The sequence below is a fragment of the Dermacentor albipictus genome, chromosome 1 (genome assembly GCF_038994185.2).
Source record: "Dermacentor albipictus isolate Rhodes 1998 colony chromosome 1, USDA_Dalb.pri_finalv2, whole genome shotgun sequence".
Classification (NCBI taxonomy): domain Eukaryota; kingdom Metazoa; phylum Arthropoda; class Arachnida; order Ixodida; family Ixodidae; genus Dermacentor; species Dermacentor albipictus.
In genome coordinates this window covers 214,028,053-214,051,603 of record NC_091821.1, presented here as the reverse complement: position 1 = coordinate 214,051,603, position 23,551 = coordinate 214,028,053, and the positions used below count along the sequence as shown (strand labels likewise).

Sequence of the window (23,551 nt, the reverse complement as noted above, 5' to 3'; positions counted from 1 at the left end):
TATTTCCGATGATGTGGGCAATATTCAACTTTTTTTTTTTTTTTGCTAATTCTGGAAGTTAAAGATTCAGCAAAAATATTCAAAACAGGAGCCGCCATAATAAACGTTGTGGGACAACAGCGCTTCATCGAGACAAGTGCGCGCAGGCAGGCTCTCAAGTTTGTTTTCGTTTTTTTAATTAATTACGCGTACCGTTAATTCGGCAGATGTTTTTTTTTTCTTCTCCTGTTTCGCTATATACAATTACATTCTTGTTCGTGCATTGTACGAGCCGTCACGTCATGCATGCACTTGTCAACAACAACCCGCTCAGAAAGAAGGGGCGCCACGTCTGAAAAGGAAAGCCCGTACCTGTGGACAGCGTGCCAGTAGGCCGAGAATCCTAACGCGGCGTTACTCGCGCGCGGCACGCGCACGCCCGGGCTTTATAGGAGGGGCGCGGTGCCTCAGAGCGCGGAATCGGCGAGGGTCGGCCCTCCTCTCTAGCGCGCCATCGCGGCTCCCGTGACGTTTCGGCTCAGACCCCTCAAGGACGTCTGGTCCGCTGACAGCGTTCTCCCACGCGACCACGACCGCTGGTAGCGCAACAGGACGCACGCACGCGCGCAGCCCTCGCCATCCGCAGCTCTGGCCCGTACCGGTTCTCGGGTCGCGCTCCCGCGGCACGTGCGACCACTGGTGTACGCACGCGCTGGCGGAGAGCGGAAGCGAGAGGATAGCCCTCGTGTCTGGCTCTTCCGTCCAAGCCTGGCCACGCGGTCGCGTGGTGCTCCTCGCCTTTCCTTATTTACGCCGGCTGCAGGCAGGGAAAGCTGCTTTGAGCTCATTTGCGGAAGCGGACCGCGCCGGAAAGCGGGTGGCAATGCTTTGACGCGGTTTGCTGATGCGCTACGTCATCAGCGGCAAGAAGTTCCTGTTCTGTGCACGTTTGAGGCCCAACCGCGCGGCGCGTCGATTTCGTTCAATAAATCGCCAAGTTGCCGAGGTCTGCACTAACGGCGGCTCGTCGCTCGAGCGATTACGTCCTGAATCGAATTGTTACAAGCTCCGGCGAAACACGGAAGGAAATTCAGCGCACCGTAAGAAGCTACAAACGCCCTGAGGAGGTGCTCGTCGTCGCAGGTAAAGCAATTCAGGAATGGCGAAAGCCACGTACACTTACCCATTTATCAATTTCCCATGCTCAAAACGACCCCCCCCCCCCCCTTTCCAGCCCCAGTTTTGCAAACTTTTCTTTGTGGGAGCCTGCTGGTGCTGGTGCGCGAAGAGTTCAGCCACGACACTACGCCCATTAAATAGCGTTATTATGCGTTTTATTTTTTTTAGTCACTTCTCTCTTGGTCCACTTTTTCTACACAGAAAAGCGCTTTCAGTGGCGGAACGAAACGCTCCTCATGCCGCTGCGTGCACAGAACCGTGCAGACAACTGAGTAAGCCGGCGAGAAACCCGCCGTGGTTGCTCAGTGGCTATGGTGTTGGGCTGCTGAGCACGAGGTCGCGGGATCGAATCCCGGCCACGGCGGCCGCATTTCGATGGGGGCGAAATGCGAAAACACCCGTGTGCTTAGATTTAGGTGCACGTTAAAGAACCCCAGGTGGTCAAAATTTCCGGAGTCCCCCACTACGGCGTGCCTCATAATCAGAAAGTGGTTTTGGCACGTAAAACCCCAAATATTAAAAAAAAAATTAAAAATTAAGCCGGCGAGAAGGTGTGCTCTGCGGGGGAACGTTCGATGCGCGCGCGCTAACTGTACCGGAACCGAAGGGACGAACGATCGTGCGGGTAAGACACGCACGGAGCGAAAGCGACCTAAGCGCATGTGACGTCTAGCACAATTTAATCCAGAGCATGAACTGTAATCGAAGTGGGCTTTCAAACGCCACCGATGGAAGTGGCAGCCGTCGTGACAGTGAATGGTGACCAGGCAGCTAACTGAAGATACGCAGCGGTAATTGGACAACGCAAGATAACTTCAAGGTCATTCTCGTTTCTTAACAGACTGCGTTCCACTTAAAGCAAGATTCCCGGGAGAAAACAGCCCCCACCCCCCTACCCTCCTTTTGAACGCAAGATTGAGTGTCATGATCAGGATATTTTTATGTGTCAGACACCTTCCCTGTTATCTTTCGTTCGAGTTGTTTTGCGTTGAACAAAACTCGGGGAGTACTGATAGACTTAGCGCAGAACTCCTCACTGCGACTCGGACGTTTGGATGTGATCCCTACATCCCATCCTGGAGAGACACTCGTGATAAAATACGCTAGTGCAGGTACTATATATTATATATATATATATATATATATATATATATATATATATATATATATATATATATATATATATATATATACACACACACATATATATTCGTTAGCAAGGTGAAGAAGTGACAGGCATATTAATTGCATAAAGTTATAAATAAATCGCTTGGTCGTGTTCGTATCGTACATTTCACCCTAGCTTGTTCCCCTCTTTCGTGGTAATCTTTACCAGGAAAAAACAAACGCTTAGTGAAGCTTGTCAAACACATGTAATTTCATTAGCACGAATGTAACAGCTTCAAAACAGGAAGCGATTTCTATTGGCCTATTACCTTCTCCGTGTGGGCTAAGTAGAGGGCAGTCGAGGGCATTGAACTCTTCCCAATTATGTCATGTTGAGTCATGTTGTATACCTACCGCCATGCTCGTGTCATTCAAACGCGTTTAGCTGATCTCGCGACACGCCCCGATTCGCGTGTGTTGCGTTCCGACCAGAGCTGCCTCTTTTGTGACGTTCAATTTTCGTCTTTAGTATATAACGTGCGAGCATGTCTGCATGCGAATGCGTGCGTTCTCCATCAAGAAACAAAGGTTCTCACGTTTATATTGAGTGCCGGTGACAACGCAAGATGCTCGTTCTTGTCCCTCTCAATGGAACTGCGAATAGGGTTTTATGGGCAATATAGCGTTGCCACGCCTGCGCATATCTCTTGTGCACTCGTGTTTATTTAGGCACACTGCGTGCAATCGCCAATTAAAAACATCTTCAAGTGCCCGCAATGAATTAAAACGGAGCCTAATTGTTTACTTGTTGGTTTGTTGTCTTTCTTTTGCTTCTGTGCAGGTTGTCCCGCCCATCAGATGCCCCTTAGACTTCGACATGCCACAAGAACCGTTTGACGCAACGTTGCATCAGCTGAAACTTTACTTCCTTCCACTAACGTTGTCCGTAACAATCCTAGGATGTTTAATCACCGAAGGCCTTGAAGCACACGATGCGGTGACCATTGCACAATGGCCTACATATGTTGCAATAAAGTGCCTGTTCAAGCTTCCATATATCCAATAAGTGTACTGGCTCGTTGTTGTTTATGTGGCCTCAAAGCATGACTCTGATCAGCAGTAGCATATTTTTCTTTGTTTTTTTTTAAGGAAGGGTAATGGGTGGTCAGTTCTTTTTTTTTTCACGGCACTTATGAGCGCCTGTTGAGCTTTCAAAATGCAGAAATATGAAGAAATAAAAATAATACGTGGTGCAGTTCCCAACTCTGAAAGATTTAATGGGCAGCTGTAGACCACATTTTTGTTGGCAAATCAGCGCTTTTATTTCTGTGTATCTAAATTTTGATGACTATAATGCAGCCCGCTGAATCCACATTACGGCTAGTAGGGATGAGAAAAACAAGAGCTATGAAATGAGTCAAGTGCAATGGACAGCGCTGAACAAGTAGACACGTCCATTGGTATTCAAATCAGTAAAGCACAAAACAGGACGTTCCAAAGCGTTTCAAATGCTACCATGCCGTTTGCTTTTTATTAGAGGCATGGCACCAGAACATTTTCCTTTTCATATGAAACGTGCTTTTCTTAAAATGCCTTGCAAAGAACGTTTCGGCACTCTCTCGCGTAGTTGTAACACAAGAAAGTGAGGGAGAAAATCGATTACATTTTCACAGGCTCAGTTTTAATAGCCGCCAAGCGAATGAGGAGCACAATTTATGGCGGGCCACCGCGGCTGCTTAGTGCGTATTGCGCACGACGTCTTCGGTTCTCCCGGACTAGACAGCCGCATTCCGATGGCGGCGTAATGCAAGAACGCTTGTGCATCGTACGTGCTTTGAATGCGCATTAAGGGACCTCCCCTGGTCATATCTATCTCAAGAGCCCTTCTCTGCTGCGTCGCCTATACTGTTCTGAAACGAAGCAGACAATATATAGGTTGAACAGCATGTGCTGTACGAGCACCGTGCAGCACACGGGACATGCGGCGGATTCTTGGTCACATGATTGCAAAAAAAAAGCAATAAGCAGACCTTGCCAATGCTGGAATGACATGAACCTGATTTCTCTTCATCGCTCATGGCGCTACTCTTGATGAGAAATAAAATTTTGAAGTTTGACATTTCTTAAAGTGCACATCCCCACGCGCAATACTAACGCTATTGTTCTTAGTTCACCGCCGGAAATCAAGTGAGCGGTACCTTTCCGCCGGACACCGCTGCCATCAATGCTTCTGGTTCATTTTCGACAGATTTTCATGGGTGTCTAGTTTTCGTTTCATTTCGTGCTCAAACTTGTAACAAACATGCATGCGTCATTTCTGCGCTGAAACTGCTCAATACGCATATAATTTATCCAAGTGTTCTGCACCCCTACAAGATGCTACACTATTAGGCAAAGTTACATCCTTTGGATTGCCCCTTCTGCCACACAACGATAATCGTCATCTGCCTTGATGCGTTTCCTTTCTTGAAAACACCGCGCCCGCTACTTTCCTGTCGGGAATGCTATCATGCTGATAACGCGCATGTCGTTCGTTACTGGAAAGTACCGGGCTCGCAGCATTAAAGAAAGGAAACGCATCAAGGCAGATGACGATTATCGTTGCGTGGCAGAAGGGGCACTCCAAAGGGTGTAACTTTGCCTAAGAGTGTATTATCTGGAGTAAAAAAACTACTTTAACAGCGATTATGGCTCATCGACATAAGCAGCGCAGAGGGTCAGTCGTGAGGATCATAAACTTAATTTACACGCACATATCCTGCCGGTCGATAGTTTATGGTTGTAGCAGTTCATCGGTCTAGGATGGGGTGACTCATTCCCTGCATCCAGTGAAATAATGCCATGTTATTTGTGTTTCTTCCTTACTGTCGCGGGAACGGGACCATTCACAGTATACAGGTGCCTGACTATAGGACGAGCACTGATATTGAATGTGCTGCACATCAGAGGCGATGATGGTGTCTTCTGCAGCTGCATCTCTTCCTCCTTGTCAATTCATTGCCTCTGATGGCAACCTGACGTCTTTTTTTTTTAAGCTTCTCTTTCCCTTCATTCATTTACTCCTAATCCCTTGATGATGTTCGAAATCTGGGTAAATAAAATGAAGTGAAAGGGGCGCGCAAATAAAATACAGATGAGACCAGAAGAATGCTAAATATTCTAATCTCTTATTCCCTTCATAGAACGTACAGGTAGTAATGGCTTAACGAAGCTGCGCAATCAGAACTCGTGACAAGTAAATTTCGGCAAGAACACAATGCATGTAAATGGTCCTATGCATGAGTGACATACTGTAGCGGAAGTAGTACACGCAAATGCAGAACGCTCTTGGAAACGCTTTCCGTTGTGGGGAAGTAATGCAATAAGTTCACAGCCCCATTTTCGATCAATATTTAGAACTGAAAACAAACGGCACTCAGAAGACAATCGTGATTGGGAGTTGGCATGCACGAAGCTGATATTAAAAGGGCGAAAAATTGAGCGCACACAAAATGTAACAGAGGTGAACGGTGAAAGTTAGCTGGTCAAGCGGACACGCAAGAAGCAAGACACTTCGGGTGAATGTAATTTGTATTTGAAGCCCAAATTTTGTACCAAGAGAAGCAGCGCAAGAAGAAAAAAAACTTACTACGAGGTAAATGGAGACTGACACTGCGCTGCCGGCTTTTTCTTTTTCTAATACGTTCTTTTTTTTTCGTTTTGCTTGCCTCAAGAATGTAATGGACGGCTCATTTACAAAAAAAAATTTTCGAAGATTGGCCCCCACTGCATTACAACACTGATACTGCCGGTTAGAGCTAGGAAAATCAGTCGGAAATGACAGGAAATGAAAAAAAAAGGAAAGAGGATAGCGATAACAGCACAGAGTGAAGATGTGTGTATTTTCTAGCCCTTTGGGGGGTGTCTTAACTGATGCTCTGCTTTCTGTCGCGCACGCCTGTGCGTTTACTCGGCACACGAGCAGCTTATGTTATCGCCCCGACGCTTGTTTTGGGGTCACCCTTGTGATCTCTCCTTATCACGTGCCCAGCACTTCGACGAGCCCTGATTGTACGATATGTCACCAGCATTCTGCCCGCTGCACTTGGACACAGCCGACCGCGAGACTGTCTATGCATGGTTCACAGCCACTGTTCGCCTGCTTGGCCAGTCATCGTATACTAAAGGGGCCGCTTAGGTACCTGCGCGCCTCACTTTCTTTCATAATTTTAGTGCTGTTCCGTACGCACTATTGCCATCATGGTGCGCGCTAATACATTACTGAAGGCGTTGACCTAAAGTGGTCCCTTTGATGAAGAATGGCTCCTTTGACAAAAGGTGTCTTAGAAACTCCTTACGGATAACAGATGGCATACGCAATTTAGTTTGTGATGCCACGCCGAAAAGCGAAAGCCTGTTCATTTCAATGGGGCACATTCAGTGCGAATATTCTTTTCCAAGGCATGCTTTTCATGCTCCCATCTAGTTTACCCATTGATGTCATGGCAACCAAGAGTGCATACTTTTTATTACCTAGAAGTCGTTAGTTGCAGGGCCTCTTTAACCCTTGAGTTAACGAGTTCCCGTAGTTATGTTAGGTGCTCATTATCGCACAAGCAACGTAATTTACTCTCAACAGCCACCGGCCACCGTATAGGGAACGCAGAACCTCCGAAGAACTTAACTTCCACTCACTTCGCCGTCATCCAACATTACCGCAGACCGGTGACAGTAAAAATGCGTGGAAGGTACAGTAATATTTCACCTTCCAATCTTCTTATTTGAGGGCCTGGAGAAGATGGGCACTTAGAAGCACCTAGGGCAGCTTCGAGTTCTTCCATGGTAAAATGTATGTTCATTTCTGATACCCGAGTCTCAGGCAAAAAGGAACTACTGACCTGCTTCAATAACTCGTAGCCTAGCGCTATAGTCTCTCGCACTACAAGACAAATCGACTGATCCTGCTGCTAAAGCCGGGGAAATCTCCGTTGGAATTGATGGCGTGTCGCCCTATTGCTCTAGCAAGCTGCATTTTCTCTGCAAGCTGGGCACCATCTCCCCGTCATTATAATTTTGCTCTGGGTTGCTAGAATCCGCTGATGCTCATTTTGTCGCTCTGCCGCTCATGTTACTGACGCGAGAGGCAGGTCCTCTTCGTTGCTGTCCTCGTTACTGCGATGTTGTCGAGATGTTGCTGCTATGCTGCTGCGACGTTGTTACTACGTCCACTTTCATGGGCACCTGCTGAGATGCGAGCTTCTTCGATACATGCGTGTATTTTGGCGAAGAAGTCGGCACAGAAAATTTCTACCTTCGTCATGTTTCGATCTTCATAATGGCTTCAATTGGGGGCCCGTATGGCCTGGCCATCAGAGTTGTCCCGGAGTGGGGCCCTCCATTTCATTTCCACTCCACTCCGGAGAGTGGATATACCCGTAATTCCACTCCTACCAACTCCTCGGGAGGGTGAGAGGGTGGTTAGACTATTCCTACTCTTCGAAAAGCTGAGCTGATTCATCCCACTACTTCAGTTGCACTAAATATATATTGTTCACTAGTTGCCCCCCCCCCTTGCGTGCCTAACTAACAACATATTTCTGAAATCTTAACAACGTTACAAGTAATGTTATGCACTGTTTTTTCGCGTACGTACTAGTATTCTGCAACTTTGATTACTAATAAGATTGCGAAACGCATTGATGTGTATTGCAGAACAATGTTTTTTTTTTCACGTTTGCTATCATATTTTTGGGCACCATTTCTTCTAGCAGACGTCTCTGACCACCTGTTATCGCATCTGCTGGATACTCGACAGTTTGGGAAAAAACATGGCGCGCGTTCCAAATCACCATGGCCTAGCGCGGGGTGTAACCGGTTGATACGTCGTTTTTGGCCTCTATCCTGACAATTCCCTTTGACCTGTAGCGGGCCATAAACCCCGCCCGATGCAGTAACCTGACCGACCGCCAGATCAGCCTGATGCCACAGTGCGGTTCCAGGAAATGCCAGCCACAAAAAGTGGCGTTATAGAGCCAGGGAGGCAGCCCGGACCCTCTCTCTTTCAAGCTTGTTTCGTCCTTAGGGACAGTCTCAGGAATCTGGGGATGGAAAGATGTTATTTAAGCAGCTTGCAGCTGCTGTGTTGCGCTCTCCTTGACATGTCCTGGCTCTCCTCCTCCGCGACATGTGAACTATTGTATAACGAATTCTTCGCCGTGAAAGCTTTCCTCGTCTATGACTCTGCGTGAGGTGGGGCTCGGCTTTCGCACCAAATTATCAACCCAAGACGTCCTACAACAAATTAACGAGGGGTTTCTAAGCAACATCCCCTACAACGGAGAAAACATAATAATGGCACTCGATGTCAAAGGAGCGTTCAACAACGTCAGCCACGCGGCCATCCTCAAGGGATTGGACGATCTCAACCGTGGACGAAGAATCCACGGCTACGTGACAGCGTTCCTACCAAACAGAACAGCCACGGTGGGGTTAGGCGACCTGCGGACAGACAAGTTCCACACGTCTAACAATGGAACCCCGCAGGGATCCGTGATCTCACCGATCCTTTTCAACATTGCAATGATTGGGATAGCCCGGAAGCTGGAAGAGATCGACGGCATACATCACGCCATTTATGCCGACGATAACACCGTCTGGACTAACCAAGGCTCGCTCAGCCAAAAAGAAGAACGACTACAAGCCGCAGCAACATGCGTGGAAGAATGCGTCAGGGAAAGAGGCCTCGCCTGCTCGACGGAGAAGTCCGAGCTCCTGAGAGTCAGAAGAGGAAAGCGCTTGGAAGAACAAATCAGCGTCACCTTAGAAAAACAGAAGATACCAGAAAAAGAAGCCGTCAGGATTTTGGTAATGTGGGTGTAGAGCAATCAACGCCGCACACACACCATAACCCTACTCAAGCAAGCGACGGCACAGGTGGCACGTATGATCACCCGCGTCTCGCAAAAAAGAAGCGGCATGAAGGAGGAAGATACGGTCAAGTTGGTTAAGAGCCTCATAATCAGCCGGATCACGTACGCTCTCCCACATTACAACGCAAATGCAAACGGGACCAGGTTGACGCCATCATAAGGAAAGCATACAAAACAGCGCTTCACCTGCCGGCCAACACCTCGACAAAGAAGCTGCTGGCCCTCGGACTCCACAACCCGTTCGAGGAGCTAAAAGAAGCACAATTAGGGTCGCAGCTACCCAGATTCCAGCAGACTACCACGGGCAGAAAGCTCCTAAGAAAACTGGGGCACAAAGAAATTGAAAGAGAAGAAGAAAGAACGGCAAACCTACCCGATGAGTATCGCAGCACCATCAAGGTAGGGTCCCTGCCAAGAAACATGGACACGAATTTACACACAGACAAGCGGAGCGCTAGGGCAAAATATGTAGAAAAATACCTAGCAACCAAGGCGAACACGGTATACACGGACGTCGCGGTATATCCTCGAGAACGAAGGCACACAGAAAAAAGAGTCGTCGCGGCAGTAATAGAATCGGACTATAGGGAAATCGCTTGCGCGTCGGCACGGGATTGTACGGTAACCGAGGGAGAGGAAATGGCTGTTGCTCTAGCAGCTGTAGAGGGCTACCGCACAAATAGACCCCTTATAATTCTAACAGACTCCAAGGAAGCATGCCGAAACTACATTAACGGCAGAATCGGTCAAAAAGCGCTCCAAATGTTCCTCCGCGCTGGCCAACATAATAAACACATTAGACACACCATCTTTTGGGTACGGGGGCACACTGAGATTGAGGGCAACTAAAGGGTTGATAGGATCGCTCGCGAGCATACAAACCGAGCGGACCTAAACAGAGACCCTGAGGATTTCATGACAGTAATCCCCAACGTACTCTGACATACTAAATTACCATAGAGGGACGAGGATCAGATATCCCCCGCCCCACAATACACTCACTCAACAACAGGCAGTTTCCTGGCGAAAGCTGCAGACAGGAACTTTCCCAAATTTGCATATATTAAGCAAAATCTTCCCAGGTCAATACAGGGACACATGCACGTGGTGTGGCGCAATACCCACACTTTATCACATCACATGGGAGTGCAATACGAATAAGGCATTCCACAAAATAGAAAATCCGAGTGCGGAGCAGTAGGAGAGCGTGCTCTCCAGCGGCGACCCTAGCCTCCAACGGAGGCTGGTGGATCATGCCCGACGAGCAGCCACGCTCAGTGATGCCCTGGAATAGGGGCGCCAACCATGCAGGCCGGAGATCGTCATCAACCAATAGAAGATGAAGACATCCGGCCCGACCGCTGAATTACTCTTTCTAGAGCAATAAAGTTTACTTCCTCCTCCTTCTCCTCCTCCTGCCGGCCATGCATACCTCGGCACAGGCAACACCCTGTTCGCTGATGCAGTCCTATACGAAGCGGCGACCATTGGCTGCATTCAAGGCAGCGCAATGTCTTCCGGGTTACCGCATGACCCAAACGAGACTGAATTCCTCAACGTGCAGATTTCGTCACCAGTTTCGCCGTTCTCTACCTGGTACCGATGACAGGGAATTCTCAGGGAGAGACGGCGCACTCGCTGTCGGTTCGCCTCAAGCAGAGCTGCCGCACTAATTGCGAAGGTGGGTGCAGCTGCCGTTATCATCTGAGACAAAATTGACCACGCCTTGGTTACGAATAACTGCGGCCAAATGAGAGTATACATCCGGCAGCCGATTGTAGATATTTCGCAGCGCCTCCTTTTTGTCTCCGGGCACACTGCCGTACCGATAAACACGATGGCAGCTTCTAGCTATATTTCTTCCAGAATTTTCTTCATTGGACAGTGTAAATACTCAGTTAACACGTGCTTTATTCTTGACATTGAACCGTATGCATCCACTTGCCGGAGATCCAGAACGATTTCGACCGGGACTAGGAGCGCTTCTGCACCGGCTAAGCTCAGCAGCTGTCACTCGTACGCATCTGGCTCTTCTTGACTGCAGTGAGGCCTTCCTATGTTTCCATAGTCATGAGTTTGGCAACGACTGACGTAGCTTTCCGCAGCCCTGTTGTCCTTCTGTCAGAAACATGATCGCTCATATTGGCGCTATACTGATAGGAAAGCAGTAAGCACACAGTGTTGAGAAAATTTAATCCGCCGAGCGTGGCGATTACAGAAATGCACCTCAAATGCGCGGTTGGAGTTGAGCTTCCTAAGCACCGCAACGCACACCGGAAATGTTACTCATGTTAGTAGCCTGGTGTTTGAAAGCTAGCGATGTCATGTGCGAAAGATAAAGTGGTATATTATAATACGTAGAAAAAGGAGTCACAAAGTTTGAGTGTCCGTCGAGAGGCGCCCCACAATATGTATTGCATTTAAGTGTATGCGCAAACACCTGGTGTTAATCATACACCTATTTAAGATGAGTGATTGACTGATCTTGAGTTTCAGCATAAACTATGACAGGCGTCTAAGATATGTATACCTATAAAATGTCCGGTGTCTAAACTAAATCTCTTCAGCTTTAAACAGCTTCCAACGAACTAAAACGGAATATTTCTGTGACATACTCACTGTCCTATTTGTCGTGTGCCATCCACACTATGCTATCGACTTGACAGGTGTATTTCCTTCCAAGAATTTTTAAAATGACTTTTAAATAAATTATTTGATTCAATCGAAACAATACATCAAGGAATCTTCAAAAGGTTATTGGATTCCCTCTAAATAATAACAGTTTGATGCATCGATCTACTGGTGCGTATTGCGCTCTAACCTTCCTCCCCCAATCGATCCCTACGCAAATGTCAATAAAAACTAAATTTTTACTACTTTTCAGCTAATACCCAAGACTATAGGTGTACAGCTCTTGCGGGTGTTGTTTGCCTATACTTACCCAGTACGACGAGCTATCAGGGTGCTTAACGCTTTATGAAACGTACGTACGAGTGCTTCTCAACGAATGGAACTTTTCGCCTCCACAGAAGAGCTTTATTGGCGTGATTGCATTGGTAGTTTCATGTCAAATGGAAGTTATTGCCTGTAATGTGTAATGACGCAGTTCGACCTTAATGAAGTCGGTAAAAATATAACAATCGTGCGGGCCGGCGGTGACTCCATGATAACCTATCCGATATTCAGCTGATAAAATTGCATGCACAAATAAAAGCGTTATAAAGGTCGAGAAGGCTCAACGACTGCTTTTGCTCCGCGAAACGAGAGCAACAAATATAATTGGGCAGAAATCATCGAAGGATGATTGTCAAAGACAAATAATGGGCTTCCCAGTGTACATGCCGAGATATGCTACTGGGGACACTTATTGGTTAGCTACACTGGTCATTTCTATAAGGCGAATGGGCGCAGTGACGTTGCACTGCCTTCAGGATTGGGCCAGCGGTACAAACCACATTACATCCCTTGCCAGGACATATAACATGCGCTGCTATCAGGATCTGTCCACCAACTGACCAACTTTGATTTCCATGATCGGTACAGTTTAGTCGGCCAGACTACGTCCATACAGCCAAAGAAAGCTTCGCGTTAATTAAACCTAGCAAAAGTTGTGCTAGCTCCAATGGTCTTTCTGAATATCTTTTTTGCGACATTTGGAGTGGACCATTGGCGAGGGCGTCATAGAGCGGAATTTCTCCACCGCAAATAGCGCCTTCACCGTAGAAGTGCAAGAAAGTACGCCTCAAGAGTCGCGAACAGCTAAATTAACAGAGAGATAAAGAGCGAGAAGGAAGGAAATGTAAGAAGTTTAACCTCTGTCCCATTTCCTACAGTGCCAGCACGCGACAATCTTTCTCCACCGGCTTTTCCCTCGGACACACTTTATTCTTGCGAACTCTTGATAAGCGCTGCAGTTCTTAAATGATGCACTTAAGAGTGCTTGAACAGCGAAATTCCTGAATCGAATCGAATAAGAATATTCGAAAGAAGCATAATATCGAATACCTATACACATTTCCTCATTTTTAAAGAAAGCCGAAATATGAAGTGAGAACTGAGTTTTCCGAGTCCATTGGGTAAAAAAGAGTTTATTTACATCATTTCACGCACGTAAAGCCGTTCATAACTGAGGCCCAGTCCACTGAGTTCGAAAGTTCACAGAACAGGCCAATTGGAACCTTAATAACGTACTCAACTCCCATTTTAATGTGCTCAGACAAGGATAATTCTTCCGTCGCGAATACGGAACACCGAAGCACGAAAGCTGAATCCCGGTCCTGATTTTCTGACTACCACGTCTAGAGCTTGTTCAAAGAAGCTAGATAATATCCGCAAACAAGGGACCCGCCGCGATGGCTTAGCGGCTATGGTGTTGAGCTGCCAAGCACGAGGTCACAGGATCAAATCCCGGCTGCGGCAGCCGCATTTCGATAGAAGCGAAATGCCTGTGCCTGTGATAGATCGGTGCCACGTTTGCAACTTTCCACTCCTTAGGTAAACAATAAGTACTTAACGATTCCTCAAACATTATAATCAGATAGTGGGCGATTATGTCAGAACAAGCCTTTAACACATAATGAGGTATGCCATCAGGACCACTTGCAAAAGAAGCATCTATATTGTCAAGTAACTTAAGTTTACCACCGTGTGTCACGACCAGTTCCGGCATAGGTTAGAACACATTGTCGGGAATTCGCAGTAATTTATTATGAGAGGGAGTTGTGAAAGAAGACTGGAAATAGAGATTGAAGCAAAAAGCTTTATCGCAGTCGTCAGTAAGAAGTACACTGCCATTGTTTAAGCAAAGGGTGTCAACTGATTCTTTACTAATTGTTTTTAAACACTTCCACGTTTCTTTCGGGTAATATTGAACCTTTGGGCCCAATGCTAAGAGGCATTTTTCCTTAGCAACCTTGTTCTTCACTTTTATATCTTTTCCAAGGGATTTTAGCATTACAGTTGCATAAGGGTTACGCTCCTTTCTAGAAGCATTCAGGAGACGATGTCTCTTATTAATCAATCGCTTGACCTCCCGAGTAACCCAAGACTTATCACTACGCTTTTTTTTTCTTTTTTGCAGACAAATATTTATATGGAACATGTGTGTCAACCAACTGCTTTAGTGTGGAGCAAAATGTATCCCATAGGGTACTGCAATCTGCGGACTGAGCTAAGTGACTGAATTTCTGCAGTAATATGGCAAGCTCATTGGATAATGAAACACAATTGCCTTTCTCAAAAAATATACCTTCCTTGAGTGATCATGTGCACATGAGAAGGGGACGATCTGAACGTGTGCTACAATGCGGTCATGGTTACTAATACCGGGAATTACGGCGTTGTCAGGCACAAGGAATGGCTGGTTTGAATAAAGCAGAACTAAGACAGAAGAGCTATTCGGACCACATATAGTAGGTGGAGTAACAAACTGATAAATATCATTGGTAAGTATTGCCTCGCGGAGTGCTACAGACAGAGCGGATGAATTAACAAGGACAGGTTTATTGTCAACCTACCTCACGTAAGGCATATTGAAATCGCCGCTCAGGCACGCATCAAGGCAGAAAGCTGGGCTAGTTGGTGTGTCATCATTATTCTAAAGACTAGCGCAAAATAGCAGGGACAAAGTCCTGTCGTCTACTCTGTCTTTGTCCCTGCTATTCTGCGCTAGTCTTTAGAATAATCAGGCACGCACCCAGGATTTGTTTCCAGGGGGGGGGGGGGGGGGGCAACCCAAGGTATCTTTTCTATGAAAATGGGGGGGGGGTACCTTTACTAGTATAAACGTGAATAATGCCTACCGTGCTAGAAAGACGTGTAAACCCGCAAAAGAGAAATTAAATAAGGGGTATCTCACAGGTACGCCTGTGAGATGCACCTCTCCTTTATTTGACAAACAAGGAACCACATCAAATGGACTCGCGCAGGAAAGAAACGCAGGAAGAACACTGCCAAGAACAAACAATCGAAAGCTTAAAATAAAGAATTGTAGTAGTGTTTCTTCAATTAGGTCTGGAAGAATTATAGAGAAATATGTATTTGCGGAATAATCAGTCCTATTGAATCCATAGTTTACTGCTCCACCAAGTGCCAAAACCGACTCGTATTGTTATTTAGGAAGTTTCGTAACGATGCGTGGCCGCCGGTCGCGTACAACCGCGTAGAGCGCCGGACGCTACGGCTCTAGACGTATACGCCCACCGCGGAAGGTTAGAAAAAAACGCACATAAGCACAGCAGGGAGGCGACTACGTCAGGCGGCTCGACTGATAACTGTAGATGCGCCATTCAAAACACACGGGATTATTCACTTCCGGCGGCGTTTTCTAATACTTCCGTTTTAAATAAAAAGATGTTGATCCATAAATATTTTCACAAAGAACGGTTAAATTTCTTAATTTTCGCTTTTCCTTCCTGTTTGGCTGTTGCCTCAGCTCTAACTTAGCAGATCGCGTAATTTCTGAACTCCTTGCGACTCTTGTTTCCAGTTGCTAATTTATGCGAAAAGTGCTGTACAATTAGGAAAAACCAGACGAGGTAACGGGTGATATTCATATTGCTTATGGGTTTAACGGTTATTGCAGGGTTTGATGACGGACGCTGTTTCGCATGATCTTATTTTCCACCTTTGTAACCCATATTCACGCTATATGGTTACGAGGATCTGCCAGCGTCGCGGTAAGCCGTCCCTCGAGGAAGTAATTAGGCAAAAGGAAAAGTTCAAGGCAGTTGGTGTTTTCTCCGGCCGCAACTCGTTCCAAGAGCATACAGACTAGCGTACTACAGACTGAATCCCTTTCCTGGTTCCTGGATGAGTTTAAATAGATCCCTTTCCTGGTCCCTGGATGAGCGGTGCGCGTGACCATTGCATGGATGGTGACAACTCAGCGCATCTGGAGTTAATCGCGATGGCACCGAATCGATGAGAAAACTGGCCTTCACATCCCAGGATATGCGTATAACTACAACCATTGAAGAGAAGTGAAAGAGGCAGCAAAATGTTGACCGCCAAATAGCTGTCAAGCCTCAAGCTTGATTTGGCGGTGCTTTAGGAATGTGTGTAAGGAGTGGTGCCGTGGGCAGGGGGGAGAGGGGGAGGGGCCGGGCCCCCTGGGCCCCCCCCCCCTATTTACGTGCCTGTTGCTGCTAATAAGATAATCATTATTCATTGTAGAGAGAAACTCAGAGGGATGCGAAGGTCTCAGGCGATGTGGAAGCGGGGGAACGGTAAAAGGAGCCAACTATCAGCAAACGAAGTATTTATGGATCCGGGACAATCAGTTGGGATTAACACGGGAGACGAAGCAGAAAAACTCCGCCGCCATGCGCATTGCGATCGGAACGGTAGACGTGAAAACCAGGCGCAAAAACTTCGGAACTACCAACAGATTCGTGAAGCCAAGGCTCCGTACCTATAATCACGTGAGGTTTCACTGAAGAGGTCAGAGTAGCAAATTCATCGGTTTTGTTTTTTATAGCTTTTGCAGTTCACGACCAAAATTGAAAGCTCTGAAAGTAGATAACCAGAACATCCCACGCGTACGCATTGCTTTGGAGGATTGCTCGGGCACGACCCCTTTTGATACTTTTTTCAATTCAGCAACAATATCCTGAGTATCGTCATATACGTAGCACTTCTTATCAATGAGTAGCTTATCGCATCGAAGTTTGAAAGAGCGATTCAGTTTTTATTTTGCATAACTTACAGGTTTAGATCGCGCAAGCCTGACGTCAGGGCTAAAACCCTCACGGATCACAAAGTTAGTACCCTTAAGCCTGATACCACGAGATAAGACACGTTCCTTATCCTTGAAGTTAACACACCTAATAATGACAGGTCCGTTTTTGCTTTCGCGGGATTTACCAAGCCGGTGAGCACGCTCTATACTTTCGGGAGTAATTTGTTCACCCAGTGGCGTTTGGAAGAAAGACAGTACTTTTCCCTCCGATTCAGGCGACGTCTCATCGGATGAATCATCCAGGCCAAAAATAAAGAGGTGGTTTCTCCTGGATCTAGTTGCTCTCGTTATCAAGTGACGCCCTAAGCTTCACCATGTCATGATGGAGGGCGTCAAAAGCGCCCGGAGCAGAGAATACATTGCGCGTATCAATCTGTTTGAGAGAATGCATATCATTTTCCAGACGATTCACCCTGCTAACAAGGGCTTGCACTGACATGCTCAGTGCATTTTACTGTTCTTTAGTAAATTGTATTTCCAGAAGAAACCTGGCCTGTTTCATTTCCAAGCCTTTAACGACTTCAAAAATTTCAGCAACTTTGGCACTGTCAGAACCTGTAGATGCTACATTGTTTCTGGGGCCAAGGTCGATATCTCCAGACAGCATTAACGGAACAGCCGATGCAGCAACAAGAGCAGAAACCAACCCTACAAGGCACTTTCGCAAAACATATAGCAAGTTGGTGGGGCACGACTCCGCTACTATACAACGATCAGAACTACGATAACATTTAACAGGTTGTAAGTAACTGACCTGTGCGTAGAACGGGTGTGAGAACACAGCCAAAGCGATTTCGTGCCCCGGATGCTGAGCTGAGAAGTGCTGCTTAAATATCCGCCCGTCGGATTGCGTGACGCTGGTAGGCTTTGGTTGCCAGGTGAGATGAGATGTTGCAGTCAGTCTTGGATGCTGGCACTAAATTGGCTGGGAGTGATGAAACCCAACCAACACATCTTCATCGATAAAGCTTGAGGAAGGCCGCACCAGTGGTAAGGGAATGCTCGGCGGAGCAAAGCCCCCGAAGGAAGATTTCAGGAGGAACGGCGCCAAGACCTGCGCGTAGAACGGGTATGAAAACACAGCCAAAGTGATGTCGTGCCCTGGACGCTCAGCTGAGTAGTGTGAGAACACATGTGTATCAGTTCCTAATAAGGCAGAGGACAAGCAGTATGAGCATCACGGCGTGGCGGTAATCGGTCGGCGTGTCACAAGAAGTCGTCGTTAATTGTGACTCGCTTGAGGGGGCCGGTTTCCGCAGTGTCGACAATGCATCCGTGATCCACGTGGCACAGGACGTTGTTATAGTCGGTAATACGCCTGGTCGATGATGTGGCCAGGCAGTTGCCTTCTTGGCACTGGACGGTGGCAGGTGACGGCTTCATGGGACTGAACCGAGGCCGTGGAGCACTGCCACGGCACCGTAGCTGGGGCTCAGGAGTGGAGTTGTCGCTGGCCAACTCTCAGACGTCCCCTATGCGGTCCGGGTCCCCAGTGAATCCCGATCACGTCACAAGAGCATAGCTGCGATTCGTCTGCACCAGGCCATGCCCACGTCAGCAATGCCAGCGCATCTGTCTTCTCCTTTATGCAGCGAAGCTGCATATGGCTAGGGTTCCTTGTATTTTTCGTGTGCGTCAACAAAAACTATCATCATCAATGCTTCACACCCCCGTAAGCAAGCAAAAAAGGCAATGGCTCATAGTCTCGTAAGGCAGAGGCTCCACAAGTACTCAGCAAAGTGAAGTAAACAGTGCTGACATTCTTTCTAATCACGCATAAAGTACAGCATGCCGAAAACTGTTTTTATGAATGGCTCATACCCTAGTAAGCAAGCACACAAAATGCAACGGCTCTGACCCCGTATGGATCATGGCTACAAAATGCATGTCCATTTGTCATTTTGACTCACAAGAGGACAATGCCAGCAACTGTGGGGATGGATGCCTGTGCCGTACAAACGGAAGACGGAATTGTGATATCCACTGTGGTTATATCTTCAGGCACACACAAGTGTGATATCGAGAAGTTCGTGAACACGCACTTTGCGTGGGTTAGTCGTGATGACACTACCCCTGTGATCATCGTTGGAGATTTCAATGTAGACAATGTGGACTCTCATGAACCATCTACTACGTCTGAGTCAGTGTTCGCACGGCAAAGCACTCTTAAGACGCGTAGTTAACAGGCAGCGCTCACATTTTTATGCAGCACTGAACATGCTTCGAGTCTTAGGATTACGCTTCTCAACACAGGAGGAAAAGGTAGACCCACCCTGGACATTCGAAGATGTAACATGCAACTTAAGTGTACCACGACTGCAGTCAGAGCTGCATTCCAGCTGCAGAAGCCAAGTCACTAGTTCTGGAACATTTGAACACGACTTACTCGAATCACCTCCAAGTATACACAGATGGCTTTGTCAAAGTAGACGGAGAACACTGCGCAGTTGCATTCTATATTCCCTTTCTGAGATATGCGTGGTCTGGCCGTCTGACTGCATAACTTCGTCGGCAGTCGTGGGAGACGTGGCATTAGCTGCTGCTCTGCGCAAACTAAAGACAAAATGTCCACAAAATGTGGTCCTTCTTATGGACGCCAAGGCCGCGTTACAACTCTACCGTGGCCTACCGTCCATCAAGTTCCCCCGCAAATCACTAGCCCTCGTGAAAGAACCCGGCAACAAAGGCTTCAAGGTAATGTTTCAGTGGATTCACTCCCACATTGGCGTTTCTGGCAACGAAAAAGCTGATGTTCTTGCATACGCAGCACTCCATCATCCTCCCAAAGTCAAGGGCCCAAAGAGCAATCAAGTTAAGAAATATGGCATTTGAAATCCCTTTGGGTCACTTTGCATTCCACGACATATGCCATGCGTAACCAAGACATTTTGTCGAGAGGAAACCTTACATCTACATCGAATAAGCACACCAGCATGGTTAAAACGGGGCCCATCAGTTCTCCTAACTGTACGACATGCGACGAGACAGGAGACATTAAACACTTTCTGTGGTCGTGCCCAAAATTCCGGGACGAAAGGGACACTCTTCTTAAAAATCTGCAACGAAAGGACCTTCCACATACGTGTCTGTAACACCTTGCGTTTCCCGAAGGACCACTTATACCCCACAAATAAACTTCCCGCCTCCATGACAGATTCTTAAGAGAGGCTGGTCCAATTGACGCGTGGTGAAACACAACAGTGATTTCATAGGAGACGCTCGGGCGGAGCAATTGGCGGCCTTGATCGCTAGGCTAAACCCGCCTGTAACTAAACCACGACCACCACAACTACCACATTTTAAAGCCAAACAAGAAATGGTTCATTCAGTCTGAGCTAGAAAAGTTTGGTTTGAAGTGCCACACCAATTCAAGTCACTCAGCTACTCAACAGCGCTAGTGTATAGATTTAACTTTCACCAAGATTCCGTCTAAGGTTGTAACCGAACCAATCAGTGTATATCACAGTGATCACAAAGCTATGGTCACTGCCATTACCAAATGATGAAACTAAATACATTTACCCTCGTCTAAACCTGTTTGATGTGCTACAGCTTCGCGGGTCATCCACCTTCACAGAGTGAAATGGCTTCTCAATTTTTTGCATTCCTCCTCCATCGAAACGCGACCATGGATGCAGAGTCGAAAATGCGACCTCTTGCTCAGCAGAAAAATAGAATAGCCACTGAGGCAATGTAGCATTCGCCACCAACGTGCAGATTTTCGTTTTTTTTTGTCCTTTCTGTTAGTTTCTTTTTTTTATTTATTTATTATAAGAATGTTCACTGGTTCCGCCTCTAGATTGGCCTGTCAACATATTTCTACTTGTTGTCGCTCTAGAAGCGGTGTCGTTTAGGCAAATTTAAGCATGCGCGTGAATGAGAGATGTTTTGGCCAGACATACTGAATACACCCATCGTTCAGATCTCCCACGTGATTCTCAAGAACTTGGCAACTCGTGCCGTCCGTGAGCCAGCGCGACACCGAATGAGGAAATTATTATCGCCCAAAACTGTTGGCCGCGTTCCGCTGTACAACCACTACGCATTACGCAACCAAGATTGAAGCCGACATTCCGAGTCACAATTACCGGAAGCTGCTCTAGTCGAGGTCCTGCAAGTGCTTCACAGCTAGCTCACCAACTTTTCCGTACACATGGCAAATTATATAAGTTACGTCAAGATAATAAGATAAGTCAAGAACGGAATGGAGCTGGATATCTTGCACTGCAAAGTGCATCCTTACCCTTCAAATGCAGTTTCTCGGTGGCCGTATATACCACAAGAGTGTGTCATTGTCTATGCAGGCGCTAAAGGCTACAAAGCCCGTTGAGCCTTGAGACCGTGGTAGCCTTGGCTGATAAGCAGCATCCGGCTGCCGTGTTGGCAAGGCCAGAACTGCTTTACATTCAGTGACAACTGAACGAGCGCTGATTGCAAGCTTTACGACCAGTAATTATGCGGAGGATTTCTGCGACTTGCACGGACGGCGCGCAGGTTATACAGCTGCCCAAACGGTAACCCTTGTTTTACGTCAACATATATTCCAAACAGCGGTCACTTTCACTGAGACTGCTTTTCTTCCCGGCATATAATACGGGCCGTTTTTTTTTAGCAGCACCAAATTTTTCAGAGTGCGTATGGCAGATAGCACAACTATAACCCTTGACCTAAGCTACTCGATGAGGCGGGCATTACTTCTACGAGAAATCAAAATGTTCTATAGAATGATTAATGTAATTACGCTAATTAACTGTTTAATTATTTACTTCCAGCCACATATTTAAATCTACGAATTATAGTTCGCACGGCGTACCCACTTGGAACAAATTCTCTTGACAGATATTAATTTTCAAAGAGTGAGTCGAAATGTGACTGGTTTTCCAGTTACTTTTGTGCTTCAGTGCATAAAACAGCGGTTTCTGAAAAAGCAACTGGAACGCCACTGCATTTTGTGGAACACTTTGAAAATTAATATATCGGAACTGGCGCTGTCCAGAGAATTCGTTACAAGTGTATACGCCGTGCGAACTCAGCGGCTAAAATTCGTACATTGAAATATGTGGCGTAAAGTAATTAATTAAAATTTTAATTAGCGGTAGCTACGTTAATTATTCAATTGAACGTCTTGATTTCTTGTAGAAGTAATGGCCGCCTCATCGACTAATTTAGATCAATGGTTAGAATTATGCTATCTACCATAGGCAATCTTTAAAAAAATTTGGTGCAGCTAAGAAGAACGCCACGTATATGTTAAATCACTTCAACCTAGATACATTCAAAATATCTGAGCCTCCGTTCTCTCTTCAAACTAATCTGAACAAAGTATTTATTCATTCATTTATTTATTTCCCTCTATCTATTTTCCGATTTGCATATTCAGTCAACCACAAATGCGTATTTAGAGAAATAGTGCATAATATAACTAACATAAACCCGACCACACGACATAGATTCTGCTACGTTTGCAGACTCAGGGACGTTAAGAAATTTTTTCGGGTCGGAAGTAATCTTGACGAAAAGGAGATAAGGGCGCCGACCACGGCGAAAGAAATATTTTTAAAGCTTGACTTGGGATAGGGTCGAATCGTCCATCCTTTTTTTTTTTTATTCTTCTATAATCTTGGTCGTCGCTCTTGTGAACTTTCTGTCATAGTTCTCACAAGGCTTTAAAAAGGGTCCCTCACCAGGCCCCATTGCAAATTTTAGTTATACATGGAACTTCTAAAACACCGTCTAGGGATCGTTTAACAGAAATAATTTTTCAAATTTGTTTTTTATTGGAGGAGATAAAAAAAAAAATATGTAATGGCCTGTTACCACACAGACTACTAGCGCGACTGCAAAGAGCGACATCATCTCCTTCTGCGTCGAGTAAACTCCGCAAGCGACGCTCTTTCCCCGCCTTCACCCGTACCGAGCCGAGGGACCGCGTCGGGTTCCCGTGGCCCTTATACAGAGTGTCCCAAATGTCATGCACCAAGATTTAAATATATGCAAATGCCACGTAGCTGGAAAGAACAAAGGTAATGTTATTTGTCGTCGCTTGGAGATACTCGGATTATTTTTTGCATTCCGCGTAATTACAATCAACTTCTCACATATTATAATTAGATGACGAAGTGTCAATCAGAAAATTGTAAGGCGACATGAAAAACTTCCGATACAGCTTTCTGTGCTGAATACGTGCTACATAAAAGTATTTTCCCCGAGCGCTATAGAAGCCCGTGAATACATAGAAAATTGCCGCGCAACTAACTGGCCGTTCGAGGCACTTTGCGTGTATTCGCGGGCTCCTTTCACGCTCTGAAAAACACCGTTAAGTATCATATATTGAGCAACAGAAAGCAGTAGCGGGAGTTTTTCATGTTGATCTACAATTTCCTCATTGACACTTTTTATGTAGTTGTAATATTTATTTACTTATTTACATGTACTTTCCAGGCCTTCGAGAAGGCATTGCGTAAGGGGGGAAATACAGTAACATATTAGTATGACATCGGGAAAAAAGAAACATCAGTATAATGAAAGGAATATGCACGCAACGTGGAAAATTAATACATTAGCAAATACAATATGTAGAGCAATAACAATAAACGGTAAACAATAACGTAATACCATAATAACATTATAAACGTTATTG

The 23,551-nt window shown here is 46.2% G+C and overlaps 2 protein-coding genes across 7 annotated transcripts in view; one reads left to right on the top strand and one right to left on the bottom strand.

The window, feature by feature from the left end:
- Positions 1-3,331, top strand: part of LOC135900081 (uncharacterized) — a 39,897-nt gene extending 36,566 nt beyond the window's left edge. For all 4 annotated transcript variants that reach the window (XM_065429532.1, XM_065429529.1, XM_065429528.1 and 1 more), the window contains one exon: positions 3,107-3,331. The gene's annotated coding sequence lies outside the window, so the exon portion shown is untranslated. The remainder of the gene's footprint in view (positions 1-3,106) is intronic.
- LOC135900082 (cytochrome b5-like) overlaps positions 1-21,256 on the bottom strand; it is an 84,269-nt gene extending 63,013 nt beyond the window's left edge. The window contains exon 1 of one of the 3 annotated variants that reach the window (XM_065429534.2): positions 21,155-21,256. In XM_065429534.2, coding sequence (XP_065285606.1) covers positions 21,155-21,204 — 50 coding nt within the window. In that variant the 5' untranslated portion in view covers positions 21,205-21,256. Of the gene's footprint in view, positions 1-351; positions 465-17,665; positions 17,826-21,154 lie in introns of those variants that run through there. The other 2 variants (XM_065429537.2, XM_065429536.2) reach the window with 2 other exon arrangements.
- Between the last annotated feature and the right edge of the window lie 2,295 nt (positions 21,257-23,551).